This window comes from Hyaena hyaena, unplaced genomic scaffold (genome assembly GCF_003009895.1).
Source record: "Hyaena hyaena isolate Hyena2069 unplaced genomic scaffold, ASM300989v1 scaffold_382, whole genome shotgun sequence".
In the NCBI taxonomy this organism is placed as follows: domain Eukaryota; kingdom Metazoa; phylum Chordata; class Mammalia; order Carnivora; family Hyaenidae; genus Hyaena; species Hyaena hyaena.
In genome coordinates, this window is record NW_024081015.1 from 1,292,636 (window position 1) to 1,312,542 (window position 19,907).

At 36.8% G+C, this 19,907-nt stretch overlaps 1 protein-coding gene and 1 long non-coding RNA gene across 3 annotated transcripts in view; one reads left to right on the forward strand and one right to left on the reverse strand.

Annotated features, from left to right (window-relative positions):
• TFRC (transferrin receptor) overlaps nucleotides 1–19,907 on the forward strand; it is a 28,698-nt gene that overhangs the window by 2,672 nt on the left and 6,119 nt on the right. For both annotated transcript variants that reach the window (XM_039250854.1, XM_039250853.1), the window contains exons 2-16: nucleotides 3,496–3,552; nucleotides 4,154–4,364; nucleotides 5,550–5,760; nucleotides 7,138–7,287; nucleotides 7,462–7,564; nucleotides 9,179–9,292; nucleotides 10,169–10,267; nucleotides 10,635–10,774; nucleotides 12,627–12,784; nucleotides 13,554–13,673; nucleotides 15,225–15,310; nucleotides 15,887–15,950; nucleotides 17,344–17,411; nucleotides 18,687–18,745; nucleotides 18,954–19,035. In XM_039250854.1, the coding sequence (XP_039106785.1) occupies nucleotides 3,517–3,552; nucleotides 4,154–4,364; nucleotides 5,550–5,760; nucleotides 7,138–7,287; nucleotides 7,462–7,564; nucleotides 9,179–9,292; nucleotides 10,169–10,267; nucleotides 10,635–10,774; nucleotides 12,627–12,784; nucleotides 13,554–13,673; nucleotides 15,225–15,310; nucleotides 15,887–15,950; nucleotides 17,344–17,411; nucleotides 18,687–18,745; nucleotides 18,954–19,035 (1,701 nt within the window). In that variant the 5' untranslated portion in view covers nucleotides 3,496–3,516. The remainder of the gene's footprint in view (nucleotides 1–3,495; nucleotides 3,553–4,153; nucleotides 4,365–5,549; nucleotides 5,761–7,137; nucleotides 7,288–7,461; nucleotides 7,565–9,178; nucleotides 9,293–10,168; nucleotides 10,268–10,634; nucleotides 10,775–12,626; nucleotides 12,785–13,553; nucleotides 13,674–15,224; nucleotides 15,311–15,886; nucleotides 15,951–17,343; nucleotides 17,412–18,686; nucleotides 18,746–18,953; nucleotides 19,036–19,907) is intronic.
• Nucleotides 4,179–11,234, reverse strand: LOC120244376. The gene is made up of 3 exons (XR_005531541.1): nucleotides 11,109–11,234; nucleotides 6,214–6,279; nucleotides 4,179–4,238 (listed from the first exon to the last, which is right to left on the reverse strand). It is a non-coding gene; the product is annotated as an uncharacterized LOC120244376 (long non-coding RNA).

The window sequence follows — 19,907 nt, forward strand, 5'->3', positions numbered from 1 at the left end:
TGAGATACCCCAAAGTAGATTAAGACCTCAAGGTAATTACTGTGTTTAAAAAAATAGAAATTAATGCCACCTTTTAGAAAGTAGGAATAAGGTGATTTGAATTATAAAGGAGTTTAGGACTGTAGTCTGGCATACCTTTGCCTGCCTCCTGTCTTCCATCCCATGGCTCAGTTAAAAGACATTTCAGATACTCCTTCCATTTCATGTTCCAAACATATGTGACTCTGTTTTGCTTAATTTAATTTTCATTATTAATGTGAGAAACTGAATAGGTTTTCAAGTTATCATTGAGAGTACCAAAGATATACAGGGTGCTAATGTGTACAAAAATCCAGGTGGTGTTTGGTTTGTCTCTTGTTATGGATTATCAGCAATGGTGGTGACAGCTTGAAATAAGCTATAATAAAAGATGTTTGGCTTTTAGATGTCATCTTTTAACAGAACTAAATAACTATGAACAGAACTGTTTATAGACTGTGATTATAACTGGTATGAAAAGTTTCTCCCATGCTTTTAGAGCACATAAATTAGAGTGATTTTAGTTGGAAGAAAATTCAGTAAGGAGTTCTTTTAAATACAGAGCTTTATTGTGTATGAGGTCATTTTGAAAGAATGACTCAAATTTGTTATATATAAAACTTAAAGAATAACTTTTGTAGATATCCTAGAACTATCCTGTTCTCACAGATAATGGCGTTAAATTATGAAGTTAAAGTGGAATTGCCTAAGTCACTATTTTTTTCCTCTGACTTAATTCTTTTAGGTTAATAGTCTTCATTTTGTGTCTGGATATTGAAATAGAAATAACATACTGGTGTTCTCAGTAAAAACTGTACTTAGATTTTAATTATACAAAATCATAATTATATGTTCTATTAATATCTGTTTATGCAGAATTGCAATCAATTCAATCTCATCATTTAAATCCTTTATTTAGGTCATTTAAAAGTGTCACTTTAGTCTCAAAATTAATTTAAAACTAGAAACATTGAGGAATGGCTGGTTTAGATCAGCATTAAAGTTGTAAACTGGCTTTTCCTAGAATAGGGTGATTAAAATTGGTTCAGGGTGGGGTCTTCTAGTTCTGGTTCTAGTGATTGGGTTTGTAGGGTTCTGGTGCAGTGATAGTGATAAGCTTTTTGTACCAGATAGGGCATGAGACTGTGGTTCTAAGAATATGATCTTGCTTCTTGGCTCTGGTCTTTAAAGCTTGGAGATTAAATTTTTGTTGTTGTTAATAGGTTTTGAAAGGAGACTTTTCTAATGCCAGTTTATATAACATCTTTTACTTTACAATCTGCATATATCTCAGTTTGCTTTGTCACATGTGGATGTTAAATGCGCTGCAAGTGTACTTGTGTAGGAAAAGCCTTAAGATCATATGAAATAAATGACCATTTTATATATCTCAACATAATAATCACTTAAAAACATCTAGATGCACTCAAATCAATTAATTAGAAAATCCCAATTTCACTTAATACCAATGCTTTAACTTAACATAGGACTCTGTTGGTTACAGAAGTGTTTTTTTACTTTTTTTTTTTTTTTAATTTTTTTTTTTAATGTTTTTTTTAATTTATTTCTAGGAGAGAGAGAGACAGCGTGAGCAGGGGAGGGTCAGAGAGAGAGGGAGTCACAGGCTGAAACAGGCTCCAGGCTCCGAGCTGTCAGCACAGAGCCTGATATGGAGCTGGAACCCACAACCTGTGAGATCATGACCTGAGCTGAAGTCAGATGCTTAATCAACTGCTCAACTAACTGGGCCACCCCAGGTGCCCCAGAGCATGTGACTCTTGATCTCGGGTTGTAGGTTCAAGCCCTATGTTGGGTGTAGAGATTACTTGAAAATTAAAAAAAAAAAAAATCTTTTAGCAGTGCCTGGATAGCTCAGTCAGTTGAGCATCCGACTCTTGATCTCAGCTCAGGCCTTAATTAATCCCAGTGTCGTGGGATTGAGGCCCTGGTCTCTTTGCTGAGCTTGGAGTCTGCTTGGGATGCTCTCTCCCCCCTCTGCCCTTTCCCCTGTTTGGGATTTTTTCTTTCCCTCTCTCTTCTGTCTGCCCCTCTCCCCCTCTTTCTCTCAAATAAAAAATTTTTAAATCTTAAGTAATAAAAATGGTTGTCATTTATTTATTTTTAAATTTAATTTATGGATAGTTGACATACAATATATAGTTTTAGGTACACAACAGTGATTCAGAGGTTAAGATTAATTTCTTAAATTTCTGGAGATGAGAACATAATTTTCCTAACCCAGTAACCACTGAACTTCAGTTTTTGAATTATTAGTTTTCAGCCTTAAACATGACACACACTTAACATCTCAGATGGTTGGCCTCTTTGTAAAACAGCATATTGTGTTTTTCCTTTGTCTATTCTTTTTACATTAAAAATCTATCAAATCATTTGTAAAAACTGTTTAATCAGAAGGATCAGGTTTTCTCTCCTTTTATATTGGAGATGGTTTATTACTGGTTTATTACCAGTCTTTTTAGCGTGGCCAGTCTTGACTGAATTCTACTGCAGGTTTTTTTTTCTTCAGGTGCTAGTCTGTTGTCTTTTGTATTTGTCCCTTTGACTATTAATTCAGTTACTTAAATTTACCTACCATGGTAAGTAGAACCATGGTAGGAGAACTTGAAATAATAGTACAGTATATATCCATGTAGCCTTTATTCTGATTCATCAATTACTAATAGTTGCCACAATTGCTTTCTTATACACTTTTAAATTATTTGTTTTTAGTTTATTTTGAGAGAGAAAAGTGAGCAGGGGAGGGACACAGAGAGAGATAGAGAATCCCAAGCAGTCTTGCACCATCAGTGCAGAACCCTGTGTGGGGCTCAAACTCCTGAAGTCTAGAATGGGATGCTTAACCGACTGAGCTACCCAGGCATCCCTAGGTGCCCCTCTTATACACTTTTTTAAATTGAGCTATTTGAAAGGAAGTTATAAGTGTTAGGAGACTTCATTCTTTTTTTCTTTTTTTAAGTTTTTCAATTTTTTTTTTTTTGTAATCTCTACACCCAACATATGGCTTGAACTCATGACCCTGAAAGCAAGAGTCGCATGTTCTTCCAGTGGAGCCAGCCAGCTGCCCCAATACTAAATTCTTAAATTCTTGAGCATTAATCTCCTAAGAACAAGGGCATTCTTCTCAAAAAACAGAACAAATCATCATACTTTCCAGATCTAACACTGATACAATACTGTTATCCAGTAATTAGTCTATATTCAGATTTCTTGTTTTTCCCAATAATATCCTTTGTAGTTCTAGTTGTCTTCACCTCCAAGTCATTAAATTTAAATTATTTAATCACGTTAAATTTAGTTTTCCTATGAACTAAATATCTTTGTTAAAGACCCTTTCTGGGAAGATGATAATATATTTAAAAGTAAATTTGATTTATAATAATTTAGCATGGTAATGAAAACCCCTTATAACTGGTACAGTGGTATCTATTTCATATTAAATTTCTATTTTAATACTAGGCTCTTGTGTGGCAGCTCAGAATGATGGATCAAGCCAGATCAGCATTCTCTACCTTGGTAAGATATTTTTAAGTTTTATTCTTCCTTGTCACCAGTTTGTGAGAATATGAAATATAGAAAATGACTCTCACCCAGTAAACATGGAATAATATTCAAAGCTATCATTAAATATTTGTTTATGAAGTGGTGGTTTTGAGATGTAATTGCTCCTACAGAAGAAGGGTATATTCATTCTTGAGTGGAGTTAACTATGGGAAATCTTGTAAGAACTTACAGGGTATTTGGGGATTGGTAGGAAGGGGACAGCCAAGTTGATAGGATGAACTAAAAAAAAGCTGATCAAAACTTACACCTATGTTGGTAGACCTACTAACAGAAACCCTGAATGAAAAGCCTGAATGAGATGAAAAAGGCCAGTGTGTGATCTAGCCCCCACCTGCCATGGACAGAACTGGGTATCAGGAAGAATGTTGCTTTGAAAACTTCTTTTTCCTTAATATATAGCAAGTTAGGGATGCCTGGATGGCTCAGTCAGTTTAGAATACATAGCAAGTCATGTTAATGGCCCAATACCAAGTATAGTACCTAACCAAACTTTTTGTAAATGTTGCTCTTTCTTCTCTTTCATGATGCTTTCTCTCTTTTTTTCAAATCTCAGTTTGGTGGAGAACCGTTGTCCTATACCCGGTTTAGTCTGGCTCGGCAAGTAGATGGTGACAGCAGTCATGTGGAGATGAAACTAGCTGCAGATGAAGAAGAAAGTGTTGACAATAACATGAGGGGTAATCGTGCCAGTGTCACAAAACCAAGAAGGTTTAATGGATTTATCTGCTATGCGACTATGGCTGTAATCCTCTTTTTCTTGATTGGTAAGAGTGGCTATTCAAAACTTAAATGAATGTTCCTCGTGAACAACTCTAGGAAATCTGTTAATTCAGCCAAGCAAACATTTATTTTGTGCCTTTTTATATGCCATTATGCAAGGCATTAGGAATACAACAATGACTAAGACCTATGCCTGCCTTTCAGTTTGGCCTGGTGGGAGAAGAGACACACATGAATCATTTCACTGTAATGTGCAAATGTTATACTAGAAATACACACAGGATGTCTGTAGGATAGAAGCTTGGCCTAAGGATTCAAGGAAGGCTTCTGGGAAGAAAAGTTACTTAAATTTTAAAAAGGTAAACTATTGATGGACACCAGGCTGGCTCAGTCAGTAGAGCATGTGACTCTTGATCTTGGGATCAGGAGTTCAAGCCCCAGGTTGGGTATAGAGATTACTTAAATAAGTAAATAAGTAAATAAATTAAAAGGCAAGTATTTAAAATAAAGTTATAAGGTTGACTCTTGAACAACATGGACTTGAACTATGTGTGTCCATTTATATGCAGATTTTTAAAAATAAATGTTTTTTAATTTATTTTGAGAGAGTGAGAATGAGTGGGGGCAGGGCAGAGAGGAGAGGGAGAATCCCAAGCAGGCTCTGCACTGCCAGTGCAGAGCCCGATGCAGAGCTTGAACCTACGAACCATGAGATCATGACCTGAGCTGAAACCAAGAGTTGAACCCTTGACTGACTGAACCACCCAGGCTCCCCTCAATAAATATATTGGAAAAGTTTTCGGAGATTTGTGACAATTTGAAAAACTTGGCAGACCAACTGTGTAACCTAGAAATACTGAAAAACATAAGAAAAAGATAGGTATTAGTGTAAGGATACGGCACATAATGTATATAACATATGAAATATGGGTTAATCAACTCTGTTACCATAGGCTTCCAGTCAACAGTAGGTTGTAGTTATGTTTTTAGAGTCAAAAGTTATATGCAGATTTTCTGCTGTGTGGGGATATAAACTCCTAACCCCTGCATCATTCAAGAGTCAACTGTATGATTTATTAGATTGAATGGTTTAATATATAAAAAACTGAAATTCATTTTTTACTTTCAAACTTACAATTTGATTAAAACCACTATTTTCAAGGCTTAGCTGAAAATATTAAGGGCTTCTATAGGAATATATTGTCAGCTCTGAAACTTTTTATCCTTAGGATTTATGATTGGCTACTTGGGCTACTGTAAACGTGTAGAACCAAAATCTGAATGTGAGAGACCAGGAACAGAGTCTCCAGGGATAGAGGGAACTGAACCTCCAGAAACAGAAGAGTACTTTCCTGAAACACCTTCTCGCTTATTTTGGTCGGACCTCAAAACAATGCTGTCAGAGAAACTGAGTAACACAGACTTCTCCAGTGCCATCAGGTAAGCTTGGGCTACTTCACAAATTTAATCTCAATCGCTAACAAATACTGATTATTCAGAGCAGTGACAGTCTGGAGGAAAGACTTCTTACAGTAGGGGAGACTTCCCATGTTTAGCTGGAGGGTAAAGAATTAGTAAAGAATTCAAACTGTTGGATGGGGAAAAAGAACTTTTGTGAGGACACTTCTTTTTCTTTAAAAAAAAAAAAATCAGAGGTCTTTGATCTTTTTGTCATCTGGCTCTTTATAGCTTGTTGCCTGCTGTCAGACTTCCTTTGCTTTGAATTTCATCTCACCCCCTTATAAGTCACGCTGAGCTCTGCTACCATCAACAAGGGCATCAGTAGCCTTTTTTATTCTTTAGATCAGGACTGACTTGACTGCCCATCTTGATATAGAGATATCATGTCTCAAGTATTCTATGATTTCTTCTGGTTCTCATTAATCTACATACCGTTAGAAGTGTCCTTAAGTTTCTGTCCTTCGATTCTGAAGATCTTCCTTAGACACATATGTAATCCTGTATAAAGAACATATTCATCATTTACCTATTAGCTGGCTTCGTATAGATTCAGTGGTACAATGATTCTTAGTCTTAGATGAGGAATTTGGCATTTTTATTTCATTTAATGAATACTTTTGTATATATCATACCAGGCATTATGGATAACGTTAGAGTATAGTCTATCAAACAAAAATCAATAACTAATATGATGTATATATATTTACAGTGAGACCTAGAAGATCAGAACAAGGAGTAGTTTTACTTCAAAGGTGAAAATTAAAGCTGTACATCTTGAGTTCACCAACAGTAACACTTTGATTTTGCTTATTTGCTTAAAACTTACTCATTTCCCCTAAGATTACCCTAAGCAGATATATGTATTAAGATGGGGCTCTTGAAAGGAGTATACATTGGATAAAGAGGTTTTATTTATTTATTTTTTTAATTTTTAAAACTTTATTTCTGAGAGAGAGCGCGAGCAGGGGAGGGTCAGAGTGAAAGGGAAACCCAGAATCCGAAGCAGGCTCCAGGCTCTGAGCCAGCTGTCAGCACAGAGGCTGATGCGGGGCTTGAACCCACGAACCATGAGATCATGACCTGAGCCGAAGTCGGATGCTTAACTGACTGAGCCACCCAGGTGCCCTGGATAAAGAGGTTTTAACAAGCTAGTCATACATTCCTTTTGATATTGGGCAGAATTTTTTTTTCTTCTAAGTTTGTTTCTAGTCAATCTAGAAATTTGGGGTCATAGTTAATTTACCTTAGCTATGATGAATAGTATTGACTTACGCTTTTAAAACAGTTTTCTTGATATCTGAGTTCATTGTTTATTTTAAATTTTAGCTCATTTAACAGTGACTTTTTTCCCACTAGGCGGCTGAATGAAGATTCATACCTCCCTCGTGAGGCTGGATCTCAAAAAGATGAAAGCCTTGCCTTTTTCATTGAGAATAAATTCCGTGAACTTCAACTTAGCAAAGCCTGGCACGATGAACATTTCGTTAAGGTTCAGGTCAAAGGCAGGTATGTTGAAAGATGGTAAACTTAATTTTATAGAACTAGCTATTTTTAGGTGTGCTAATACAGCAAAAACTTTCAGAATAAATAATGCAAGTCAAATGCTAAATGTATTAAAGCCATTTTTTTCTCCAAGCCTGTTCTTAGCTTCAGCTTCATTTTAACTATCTTTTTTGCCAGTGCTTCAAACTCAGTGACCATGGTGGACACAAACAGTGGCATGGTATACCTGGTGCAGAGTCCAGAGGGCTATGTGGCATACAGTAAGGCAGCGACAGTTACTGTAAGTAAGGCAAAACGTGCATGAGATGGTCTTCCCTGTTGAAGAGCTCAGAATCTTATAGTTCACCTTTCTTAGGAGTTTTGGATATAAATTTATTTGTAAAATGTAACTGATCATGAGATCTTCTTCTTCTCAGCCATCCTAATGTAACTGATCATGAGATATTCTTATTCTCAGCCATCCTATGCCACAGTGAAAGTAAAATCCTAAGTCTTCCTCCAGAACAGCAGGGCCCTAAGCAATCCTACTGCTCTCTTCCTCTTTCACTCTGCTCCAGCCACTCCAGCCTCCCTGGTGTTCGTAAAGCACTCAAATGCAGGCATGCTTCCAACCTGAAGGCTTCTATAAAATTCCCCTTTCCTTCTGTGGGCCTGCTCTTCCCCTAAATACCAATATGGCCTGTTCCCTCCTTTTGTGCAAGTCTCTTTTCCAGTGTTACCTTCTTAGGGAAGTCTTCCTTGGTCTTGTTAACAATGGCCTTCCTCCAATCACTTCCCTTTATCTGCTTTATTTTTCCCCTTTTTAAAAAATTTTTATTAGTACTTACACTCCTGACAGTACTCATTTGTGTCCACACTAGAATGAAAGCCACATGCAGAGCGAGAGGTTGGCTTCATTTACTGATGTGTCATCCATAGAGCCTTGGACAGGTGTTTACCGAATGAATGCATGTATCAAGATTCTACCTTATAGGGGGACAAATACAAGTAACCATCTTGGCTGGAGTCCAGTCTTAGCTTGAACCTTTAATTTAGGCAAATATGGCCAAACTACTGCAGAAATTTAAAACATCTAGAAAAATCTATCTAGGTTTTTCAGATATGTTGAAAGATGGTCTCAGCATCTTTTTCGGGTTAAAAAACAAGTGTCTGTATGTCAGGGAGCTATCTAACTGGGTGTCTTTCAAATCAGATGAAAAGTTTTATGTGTGCTGTATTACTTTCCCTGACTGACTACCTACAACCTAGGGGTTTTGGAGGTTGGTTTTCTGTCAAACATTGAGGGTTTTAGTTCACCTCCAAACTTTCTATATTTAGATTACTTGGTTGTCAGTGTTAGTTTATACTCTATTAATAGGTTAGGAATATTATAAGACATAATTATAAGCTTTTATAAACATCTGAAAATTGACCTGTGCAAGCCACTTTATTGTAATAGATAGTACTTAACAATTTTCATACAGATTTCTTATCAGAACTTTCAGTTAAAACTTTTTTCTATGTATACCCTCAATTATCTAGCATTCAAGTGTTAGAACGTTATGTAATTGGTGTAGCCAGGGCTAGCCTAAAGTATTTATATGTCTGTTTGTCATATCCTGTTAGACTTTCTTTCCTCCCAAAATATTGGAAGCAGTATAAGAGAGATTAAATAAGAGATCAATGCAAATTAGATTAAAGGCAGCATGTGATGATGAAGATATGACTATAGGAGGCCAGAAGTCTTGATTTACTCCTCATAACTGACTAGTTTGACTAGAATTCTTACATCCTTTTAAGCTTTGGCCTCCTTTTACCGTCTCTTTTCTCTATTGGTTTGATCTCCAAAACCATCCTGTCTCAGACTATGACTATTCTAACAGCATAATGATCATTAAATCTGTCTTTATTCTAGGGTAGACTGGTCCATGCTAATTTTGGCACTAAGAAAGACTTTGAGAATTTAAACACTGCTGTGAATGGATCTTTAGTGATTGTTAGAGCAGGGAAAATCACTTTTGCTGAAAAGGTGAGTAAGTTATTATATACACTAGTATCATACCATTCTTTCTTTAAGTGGTATTATTGGTTTAAATGTTTTTTCACATTAGGGAAACCATCAGTCTTAAATTCTCATACCTAATAATATGCTTGAATTTATTTTTTATTTACTTATTTTTTAATGTTTATTTTTGAGAGAGACAGAGCTTGAGTGGGGGAGGGGCAGAGAGAGAGGGAGACACAGAATCCAAAGCAGGCTCCAGGCTCTGAGCTGTCAGCACAGAGCTCGATGTGGAGCTCAAACTCACAGACTGGGAGGGAGATCATGATCTGAGCTGAAGTTGGACGCTTAACCGACTGAGCCACCCAGGTGCCCCTAAACTTGAATTTATTAAAGTATTCAACAAATCAAATAAGTTCCAATTATCTAAACTATAAGATACTCCCAGAACTATGGCATAGCTGTCATCCACTGTCTTTCAGTGGAAATGAGGTAATCAGAAATGCTTAAGTGAAAGCAGTTTAGAATAACAGTAGTCTGTTATATAGAATTGCTAAATTATTGTTAAATTAAGGTGCTTTAAATAACCAAAGTTTATGTATATATAGAATTCAGTTATAACTATGTTTTTTGAAAAAGAACTAAAAGTCAGACCTACAAAAGGGTCTAGAATGGAACATACTAAAAGGCAGTGGTGTTGGATGGGTTTTTATTATTTCTCTTATCTTTGAAACTCTAATGAGTTAGTTAAGGGAAATATTTCTTCTCAACATGTGAGCTATTTGCAACATTTGGGAGTTTCAGTGCAGTCCTCTGTAAACTTTTGTTTTTTAGTATAAAGCCCAAAACGTCTTCTAACTATGATTACATCTTCATTTTCTGACCTGTACTATTTTTCTTTAGGTTGCAAATGCTGAAAGCTTTAATGCAATTGGTGTGTTGATATACATGGACCAGGCTAAATTTCCCATTGTTAATGCAGAGACTCCATTCTTTGGACATGTGAGTTCTTACATAAATGAGTTTTTGGGTTCTGTAAATTGTTGCTGGATTCCATCTGCAGTAGTTGATGTATAACATGCCTTCCTTATTAAGTACTCTTTTTTTTTTCCAAAGAGGGTCTTAGCAGTAACAAAAAGATGGATTATGGGACTTTGAGACCTAGTTATTATTGCTAACATTACCTTTTCAATAGCGTCTCCATATGCCATTGCCCAAAAACATAAGCGTCACATATTTTAGAGCCACTCAGACTTTCACGCTTTGAGTTGCTAAACTAACTTTAGGCTACACCCTCATACTGAATCTGAATCTTCTAAGAATTTTCTTAGAAATGTCTGACAGAGCACATTGCTCTTTTGTTTACTAGGCCCATCTGGGAACAGGTGACCCGTATACACCTGGATTCCCTTCTTTCAATCATACTCAGTTTCCACCATCCCAGTCATCAGGATTGCCCAATATACCTGTCCAAACAATCTCCAGAGCCACTGCAGAAAAGTTGTTTGGGTAAGTTCTTACTTGAAAATTGTCTTATTTGAAAACTAGTTTTATGAGTAAAAAGGAATCTGTTCAAGTTAATTTGATAACATTTTTAAAAAATTTTTTTAAAGTTACTTTGTTTTTGAAAAAGAGTGCACACAAGCAGGGGAGGGGCAGAGAGGGAAGGAGAGAAAGAGAATCCCAAGCAGGCTCCACCCTGTCAGTGCAGACCCCTCTGTGTGGTTTGAACTCAAAAACCATAAGATCATGACCTGAGCTGAAGAGGTGCCCTGATTTGATAACATTTTAGATATTTGGCTATAGTTTTCCATATTTGGCATCTCATGTGGACAGCTCTTACCTTGGTTTAAATGAACATGAATTTTTTCCTCCATAAAGTGATATTAAACATTGGATTTATAAACTCAGTGAGTCCTTGTTCAGTTTACCCAGTGAATTCCTTGCGTACTATTCCTGGCGTAGCTTCTACTTCAGGACTTCCTGAGGGAAAGCACTTTGTTGCCCTTGGCAACCCATTCAGTTATTGGAAAAGATCTGTTAGAATTCATGTAGAACTAAAATCTTATTCTCTGTAACACCCATTAGTTCCAGATTTTCTTCTTAGCAACAATTCAAGTTTTCTTGTCTATGAAATATCTTCAGTTCTCATGACAGATTCCAGATGCTTTAGTCATTATTAGTCCTGGATATCCTCCCTAATGTATTAGTACCTATCTTTAAAAATAGGACCCTGTCTGATTAGAGTACATGTCATTAGTTTTTATCTTGATCTAGACATATTTCCCACCTGGTATTGGTAGAGAATGTAGATCTAGCCTCAGACACTTAAGTGTGCATTTATTTGCTGTGTGATAAAGAACAGGTTACTCAAATCTCAAAGATCCAGTTTCTTTGACTTAATTAGATAGCTAAAATATATTCTACTTAACAGGGTGACTGATTTCAAATGAAGAGCATCTACATATAAGGATACATGTGTAACACCGTGTAACTATTAACCATGCTATCTATGAACATTTTTTAAAGTTTATTTAGAGAGAGACTAGTGCTTATGTGTGGGGGAGGGACACAGAGAGAAAGAGAGAGAGAGAGAGAGAGAGAGAGAGAGATTCCCAAGTGGGCTCCATGCTGTTAGTGCAGAGGCTGACACAGGCTCAATCCCGCGAACCATGAGATCATGACCTGAGTAGAGATCAAGAGGTGGACACCTAACTGACTGAGCCACCCAGGCGCCCCACAAGGCATTTTAAAAATGGTGATTTTTATTGACTTATACCAAACTTTGAATCAGATCATTCTTACCACCGACTACAAGTCTTGCCTAACCTGTGAAGCCAGCTCCCTGTCTTATCCTTGTGTAGTGTGAGGTTATAATGTTTTGACATGTAAATAGAGCAGTCATTGTTTGGGTAACATGTGGAAATAGATGGGGAAGATATCTGTCAGCAGCCTGAAAATATAATTAGAATGAAAATGTATACTAGTTAGTGTGGAGAATCAGGAAACATGGGAATATACTCTTGGGCTTTTATATAAAAACTTCATTCTGAGTCCATCTTGGTATCATGTAATGATCATGTAAATGATCACTGTGTCTCTGGCAGAAAGGCACATTTCAGATAAGGATAGGTAGAGAAATCTTTTTTAAAACATAGTTTAAACTAGGAGATCATTGATTTTTCAATAATTGCCTAAAATTGGAGTAAGACACAAAATAGCCACCAAGGAGTAAATTTTGTATACGTTTTCTTTATATGTCCTCGTAGCCTAAAACTTCACTGGACGGTAAGACTGAATTTGTAAACCCGAGGGAAGCTGTAATAACTCAGAACTCTAATGTCTGTTTTCTACTTCATAGATATATGGAAGAAGACTGTCCTTCTACTTGGGAAACAGATTCTTCTTGTAGGCTGGAAACCTCACCGAACATGAATGTGAAGCTCACTGTGAACAATGTGCTGAAAGAGATAAGAATTTTTAACATGTTTGGAGTTATTAAAGGTTTTGAAGAACCTGGTAAAGACCCTTTGTTTTGTTTTGTTTTGTTTCTTTTTTCTTTTGTGAGCTTGTTTCTGTTTTTCCTGGTTCTTAAGAATATAGCCAGAAGAGAGAGTGCAGGACAGCTGGCTTTGGTTTGGTTTGGTTTTGTGGAGTGCTCTGGTCTGTCCTACAGTTACCTGTTTAATTGTCAGTTTTATTGGGAGGTAATAAGGCCTTAGGAAATTAACTTGTCAAAAACTGACCATTTGACTAGAGAATCTCTTTTAAGTTATTGAATAGATCAGCAGTAAGCAAACTACTTAAGGGGGCAGATAATAAACATTTTGCAGGATATACAATCTCCATTGCAACTATGTACTTAACCCTGATGTAGCATGAAAATAGCTATAAACAATACATAATGAATAGGCATGTAGGTTGTGGTTTATTGATCCCTGGAATATGCAATCTTTCTATTTAAGTAGAGTCTAATAGTCATACCATTTAGTAAGGAAAGCCCTTGGACTTTGGTTGCTTATTAAACAAGTAGTACAAATTAGTAGTCAATAAGTAAACTAGTTGGTAATGTGGAAAAAGAGTAGCAATAGAGATTAGTATTGTCATGTGAATTTTTAATTTCTGGAGTCATAAGTCAGCTATGAAGTAAGGTTCTCTTAGCCTTAATGCATATATTGCATTTTTTACCCTTCTTACTAACATGCTAATTCTACAGTTTAAAGTTCAGTATTAAAACACAGTTTAAACACTGTATAATTTATCTTTTTTTTTTTTTTTTTTTTTAAAGATCACTATGTTGTAGTAGGGGCTCAGAGGGATGCCTGGGGCCCTGGAGCTGCAAAATCTAGTATAGGAACAGCTCTCCTCTTAGAGCTTGCACGGATACTCTCTGATATGGTCTTAAAAGGTAGAGTACAAATTTTGAGAACTTGAATATCTATTTGGTATATATAGTTCTAAATATTATATGCTTTCTCACTGTTGCCCATATTATTGTAATTCACTTGTGCTGGACTGAGTTTTAAGTACAAAAGCAGATCATCTTTTGTTGGATCTGTCTTTGACTTTGAAACAGCTTTCCATGCAGTGTCTTCTTTGCACCGGGAATCAGCTTCGTTGAGACACTCAAAGTGTTGTACTGGACCCTAGTTCTTAGTTTGACATATTCGGAATGATGTGGCAAATCTAGCATGGTCCCTAAGGAATCTATTTTAAAGCAAACAGTGACAGACTTCTATATTAATTTTCTGTAATTCTGTTTTAAAATTATAATATGTGGGGCGCCTGGGTGGCTTAGTTGGTTAAGCGTCCGACTTTCGCTTAGGTCATGATCTCGCGGTTCGTGGGTTTGAGCCCCGCGTCGGGCTCTGTGCTGACTCCAGCTCGGAGCCTGGAGCCTGTTTCAGAGTCTGTATCTCCCTCTGTCTCTGACCCTCCCCTGCTCACGCTGTGTGTGTCTCTCTCCTAGAAATAAATAAAAATATTTAAAATTAAAAAAAAAATTATAATATGTAACTTGGTGCATTATATAGATGTTATCCTGGATATGTTTTTATATATTTAATATATAAACACTTTCAAGCCTTTCTCCCTTGATACTTGCCCCTCATCTACACATGCCCACACAACATGCAAAACCCTATTACATTCTTGAATCTTTGGACCGTAGGGTCAGTTGCAGTGCTGATTAGCTTTTATGCATAAGTACATAATACAGAAAAGTGCATTCCCAGGAAAAGGGGACGGGTGGAGAGGAGCTGTTATTAATGTAATTTCTCTGAAAATTCTTTTTTATGACTTAAATTTGTAAATACTCTGTTTCATAACAATTGTAAAGTAACCCAGTGTTTTCAGTGACTGATTTGTATGCAGATTCTTTTCAGAGAAGAGATACATTGTAGTTAAACTGGGATTCTATTTTATTTTATTATTTTTTTTTAATGTTTTATTTATTTTTGAGAGAGATAGAGACAGTGTGAGCAGGGGAGGGTCAGAGAGAGAGGGAGACACAAAATCTGAAACAGGCTCCAGGCTCTGAGCTAGCTGTCAGCACAGAGCCTGACGCGGGGCTCAAACCCACGAACCGTGAGATCATGACCTGAGCCGAAGTCGGACGCCCAACCGACTGAGCCACCCAGGCGCCCCTAAACTGGGATTTTAAATATCTCGTAGTGTAGAACTTAAGGGACTCAAAAAATGGAGTTGAAACAAAAGTGACTTCCTGTAAAAACTGGTCCCTACTATGTATTTGAAATCTTACCTACAAATGTTCTCCTTTCCCTTCTTTGTAGATTACCTTTAAATTTTATTTTTATTTTTTTGTTCTTTCATCTGGGACCTCAAAAGGGAAAGAAATATTTTTGAATCTGTTGTCTTGAATTAGAAATTTCTGATTTCATCTTAAGTGAATTGCATACCCATAACTTTTCCCAAGATAAAAGTTTTTGTTATCTTTTAGGTGGCTTTAAACCCAGCAGAAGCATTGTCTTTGCCAGCTGGAGTGCTGGAGACTTTGGAGCTGTTGGTGCCACTGAATGGCTCGAGGTATTAATCTGTATATCATCCATACCCAGAATGGGCACCTGCACTTGCCCTTGGCTTCATTTGTCCTACAGAAACCAGGCTCTTTTAGATTTGATTACAGTGTGTCCTGAACAAGACAAGTTTGAACTGTGCAGGTCCACTTACACATGTGGATTTTTTTTTTTTTTTTAACAAATACAGAATAATCCTTAAAAAAATAGTTAACGTCCCTCTAAATGCATTTTCTGGTACAATATTCTTAACATTTTCTCTAGGTTACTTCGCTATAAGAGTACAATATATAATACACAAAATATGTGTTAACTCTTTGTTCTTGGTAAGGCTTCTGGTCAAGAAGGAGCTATTACTAGTTCAGTTTTTGGGAGGTCAGAAGTTACATGTGGATTTTCAACTGCATAGTGGGGGTGGTCAGCGTCCCTAACCTCCCACATTAGGGAAGTCAACTGTGTATCATTTTTGCCTTTGCATATTTAGTGTCAATAGACTCTAAATTTAAAAAGACGTCCCTAATAATAGCTACTCTATGTGACAGATTTATACATATTAGTACATTTAGTACTTTTCCTTCTCTTCTAGGGATACCTTTCCTCCTTGCATTTAAAGGCTTTCACTTACATTAATCTGGATAAAGCTGTTCTTGGTAAGTATCCTTTTCATCAGCTGTTAATGAATTCAGATAAACTACTTACAAAACGGAAGAAAGCTGGGATGCCTGGGTGGCTCAGTTGGTTAAGCATTTGAGTCTTGATTTCAGCTCAAGTCATGATCTCATGGTTTCTGAGTTCAAGCCCCAAGTCGGGCTCTATGCTGGCTGTGTAGAGCCTGCATGAGATTCTCTTTGCCTCTGTCCTTCTCCAGTTTGTGATCTCTCTCTCTCTCTCTCTCTCTGTCTCTCTCAAAAAAAAAAAAAAACAAAAACAAAAAAAACAAAAAACTGCAAGCAAATAGAAGAAAGCTTTCTAAAGCAACACTTGTTATTTTTTTTTTTTTTTTACAATCTACATTGTCCATTCCCTGATCAAAAGACTGACTCAGCTTTCTCATTGTAGTCCATTAAATTAGAGAATAGGTGCAGATTGCCTTGTCTAATGCAGCCGTTTTCAGTGTGGTCCTCAATCAGCGGCATTAAGATCACCTGGGAACTGTTAGCAGTAAAATTTCAGGTTCTACCCCATACTTTTTTTTACTTAGAAACTAGAGCATAAGTTCAGCAGACTGTTTTAACAAGCACTCCAGGTGATTCTGATACACTAAAGCCTGAGAACCACTAGTCTGGATTATATTTTAGACCAGAAGGAACTAAACTGTACAATGTAAAGTGATACTTCTAGAGACTAATTTCATATTTTGCTAGATTGTGGTATCATGAATAGAAATACCAGATAAACTTCTAAAAGAATTTGAATGTTATTAGAAGTACAAATGTAGCCAGTGGATGAACTGAGACTAGTAGAATATCTCAATTGAAAGAAAAAGAAAGGAATTAAAATTGAACTAAATCTAGGGGTGCCTGGGTAGCTCAGTCTTGATTTCAGTTCAGGTCATGGTCTCCTGGTTCATGGAATTGAGCCCCATGTCAGGTTCTCAGTGCTATCAGCTTGGGATATTATTAAAATATCCCAATAGGGATATTATTAAAAAATAAACATTTTTAAAAAATTGAACTAAACCTTTATTAGGTTAGCTGTTCTTGCCATTTTACCTGTACAGCAGAATGTATGGAATATAGCAAGAGTAGCTAGCAGATGACTGCCCTAAGATAGGTGAACTGAAAAAGAACCAAAAGACAAAGCATTAACATTAACATATGCAAACTCATGAGTAAGATCTTCAGTTCAGTCAAATTAGAGTTAGCATTTACTAAAGAACTTGACTTTTAAATCACTTTTTTGTCTACTTCTTGAAGAGTATAGTCTTATTTGCCACTGATCTAGGTTATTGTCTTCCTCTTTTGTCAAGTACTTTTAGTTATAGAAGTAGCCATGTAAAAATTACTTAACTAGAAAAGGAGCAATGTTCAAATCTCTTTGCAGGTACCAATAACTTCAAGGTTTCTGCCAGCCCACTGTTGTATTCGCTTATTGAGAAGACGATGAAAGATGTGAGTGTATACCTAATTACAAAATCTATAACTTCATTTTTTTCATCTGATTATGTAAAGTGAAGCATTGATGTTTAAACCATCATCATAAATAACCAAGTACAAAAATTAGAATAAATTCTATAGCAGCATTATTTAAGTCATGCTGTTAGCTTATTTGCCTTTGGTCCATTGAACCATGTGAGGGTGAGGATAAACTACTTGTTTACTCTGTAAATAAGGTGAGGGAATGCTAGGAAGATCTCCAACAATGTGTAGTCTATTTAGAAATATTGCAGAATTTCCTGCGGCCTAAGGTGTATTGGAGGTGCCCACTGGGGGCTGTCTATAGAGTCAGAATGGTAAGGAAGCTTTAAATGAACTTGAGGGATACCTAGCTGGCTCAATTGGTAGAGCATGTGATCCTTGATCTCAGGGTTGTGTGTGACTTCAAGCCCCATGTTGGGTGTAGAGATTGCTTAAAAATAAAGTCTTAAAAAAATATGAAAATATGGGGCGCCTGGTTGCCTCCATTGGTTAAGCATCCAACTTCATTCAGCTCAGGTCATGATCTCAGTTTGTGAGTTGAGCCCCCATGTCAGGCTCTGCTGACAGCTCAGAGCCTAGAGCCTGCACTGGATTCTGTCTCCTCTCCCTGCCCCTTCCCCACTCAAGCTTTGTCTCTCTTTCTCAAAAATAAACATTTAAAAACATTTTAAAAAATAAATGAACTATACCTAATACTTAAATAAGAAGACCAGATGAGATATTCACCGGATGAAGACAAACATGTGAATGACCATAGTTTTGCAATAGGGAGGAGTAAGATTTGACTAAATGGGCTTAGAGGCCATATATTGGAATGATTAAAAATGGAGGAAACAAGGCTTTGATCCTATGGGAAATTAGGAATTGCTATAGAGTTTCCAGCAAGACAGTAATGTGTTTGCAGGTTAGGCTGCAATAGTATAAAATGTGCTAGAAGGAAACAGCCAGAAATAAGACAGGCATAATGAAGACTAGAAAGGGCTTTTAAAACTGTGGCTAAGCCACCTTTAAAATAGTTAAAGGAGGAAAACATTTTTTTCTCTCACTGTAACTAAAGGAACTGGCAACATGAACCTAGTAGGAATAACTTTAGAAATTGGAGATTGTTTTAGCTGTCTTAAATTTTTTTCAAGAAGATACAATAAAAATGTTTTTATAACTGTTTACAGATCTAAGTATGTTTGTGACTAGTCTGAATGACTGATCAGAAAGATTTATTTTAGTGACTGATTAATTTTTTCTTTATAGGTGAAACACCCAGTTACTGGGCAGTCTCTTTATCGGGACAGCAATTGGATCAACAAAGTGTAAGTTGAGAAAGTGAATGAACAACTAATAAAGCAGAATCATCCATCTCTGCTATGTTAAGTAGAGATCTAAACTTAACCTTGCAGTGAGCTTACCACCTATGCTCAGAGGCAATTTAAGAATTTATTTGGGGATAGGGGTAGGGTTGCATGATAGCACAGGTTGTTCTTTAGAAAACCTAAAGACACATTCTTGCTTTCCTTGCAGTGAGAAATTTTCTTTGGATAATGCTGCTTTCCCTTTCCTTGCGTATTCTGGAATCCCAGCAGTTTCTTTCTGTTTTTGTGAGGTAAGTCTGAAGAAGTCTCAAGTTATATCTTAGATCTTCTTCCATCAGTTTTGAGACCAGATTTCCTAGAGTGCTTCAAATGTCAGAAGTTATACACCTGCAGTTATTACATGCTCCCTTATTACCAGTCTTAACGTGGCATTGTTCTCAGCTAATTAAGCAGTGGAATTTATTGGCTTAACCATCTTCACTTATGTATGATGAGTATTAATAACAAGGCTACCTACTGAACAGTTCAGGTATAGAATATTTCCACCAAACAGAAAGTTAAACTGTATCTTACTATTCTTGATACCTGTTGAAATATGGTTCTAGATGTTTATCCAAAAATGCTAAATCTCCTAAACCAGTTACAAGGTTGTTGTTTATGAGACAACTTTGAACTGACCCAGTTGTAGGAAAGCAAGACTGGCTTGTTTCAGGAGTCAGTGGGAAGGCCCTGAAAGCCACAATGAGTAAACAAAATGAAGGCTTCTGTGTTAGAAGCTGGAGAGCCAGCCCTGTAGTGGGTTCTTCAGGCGGTGAAGAGATCCTTGAGTTAGTGTAGGAGGTCAGGGGGGAAGCTGTTGACTTTGGCATCAAAGTTTTGAGGCCAGGTCCTCACAAGACTTGCCACTGGGTGTTTTGGCCTGGAAGTAGGAGGGGAAAGGTCTTGAGTGAGGGAGTGATGTAAGATCTGGATTCGGGGATTAATACGGCTGGAACTCCTTTGACCTTCTGCTAGAACAGCAGTATGGATGGCATTGAAATACCTGGTCACAGTATCTATTTAGGAACAACTGAATGTCAGGTCCTAGGGTTGTGGAGATTTATGGATGATTTCTTTTGACCTTAAAGGTTTCTTAAAAACTTCTTAGATGTCAAAAACTTAC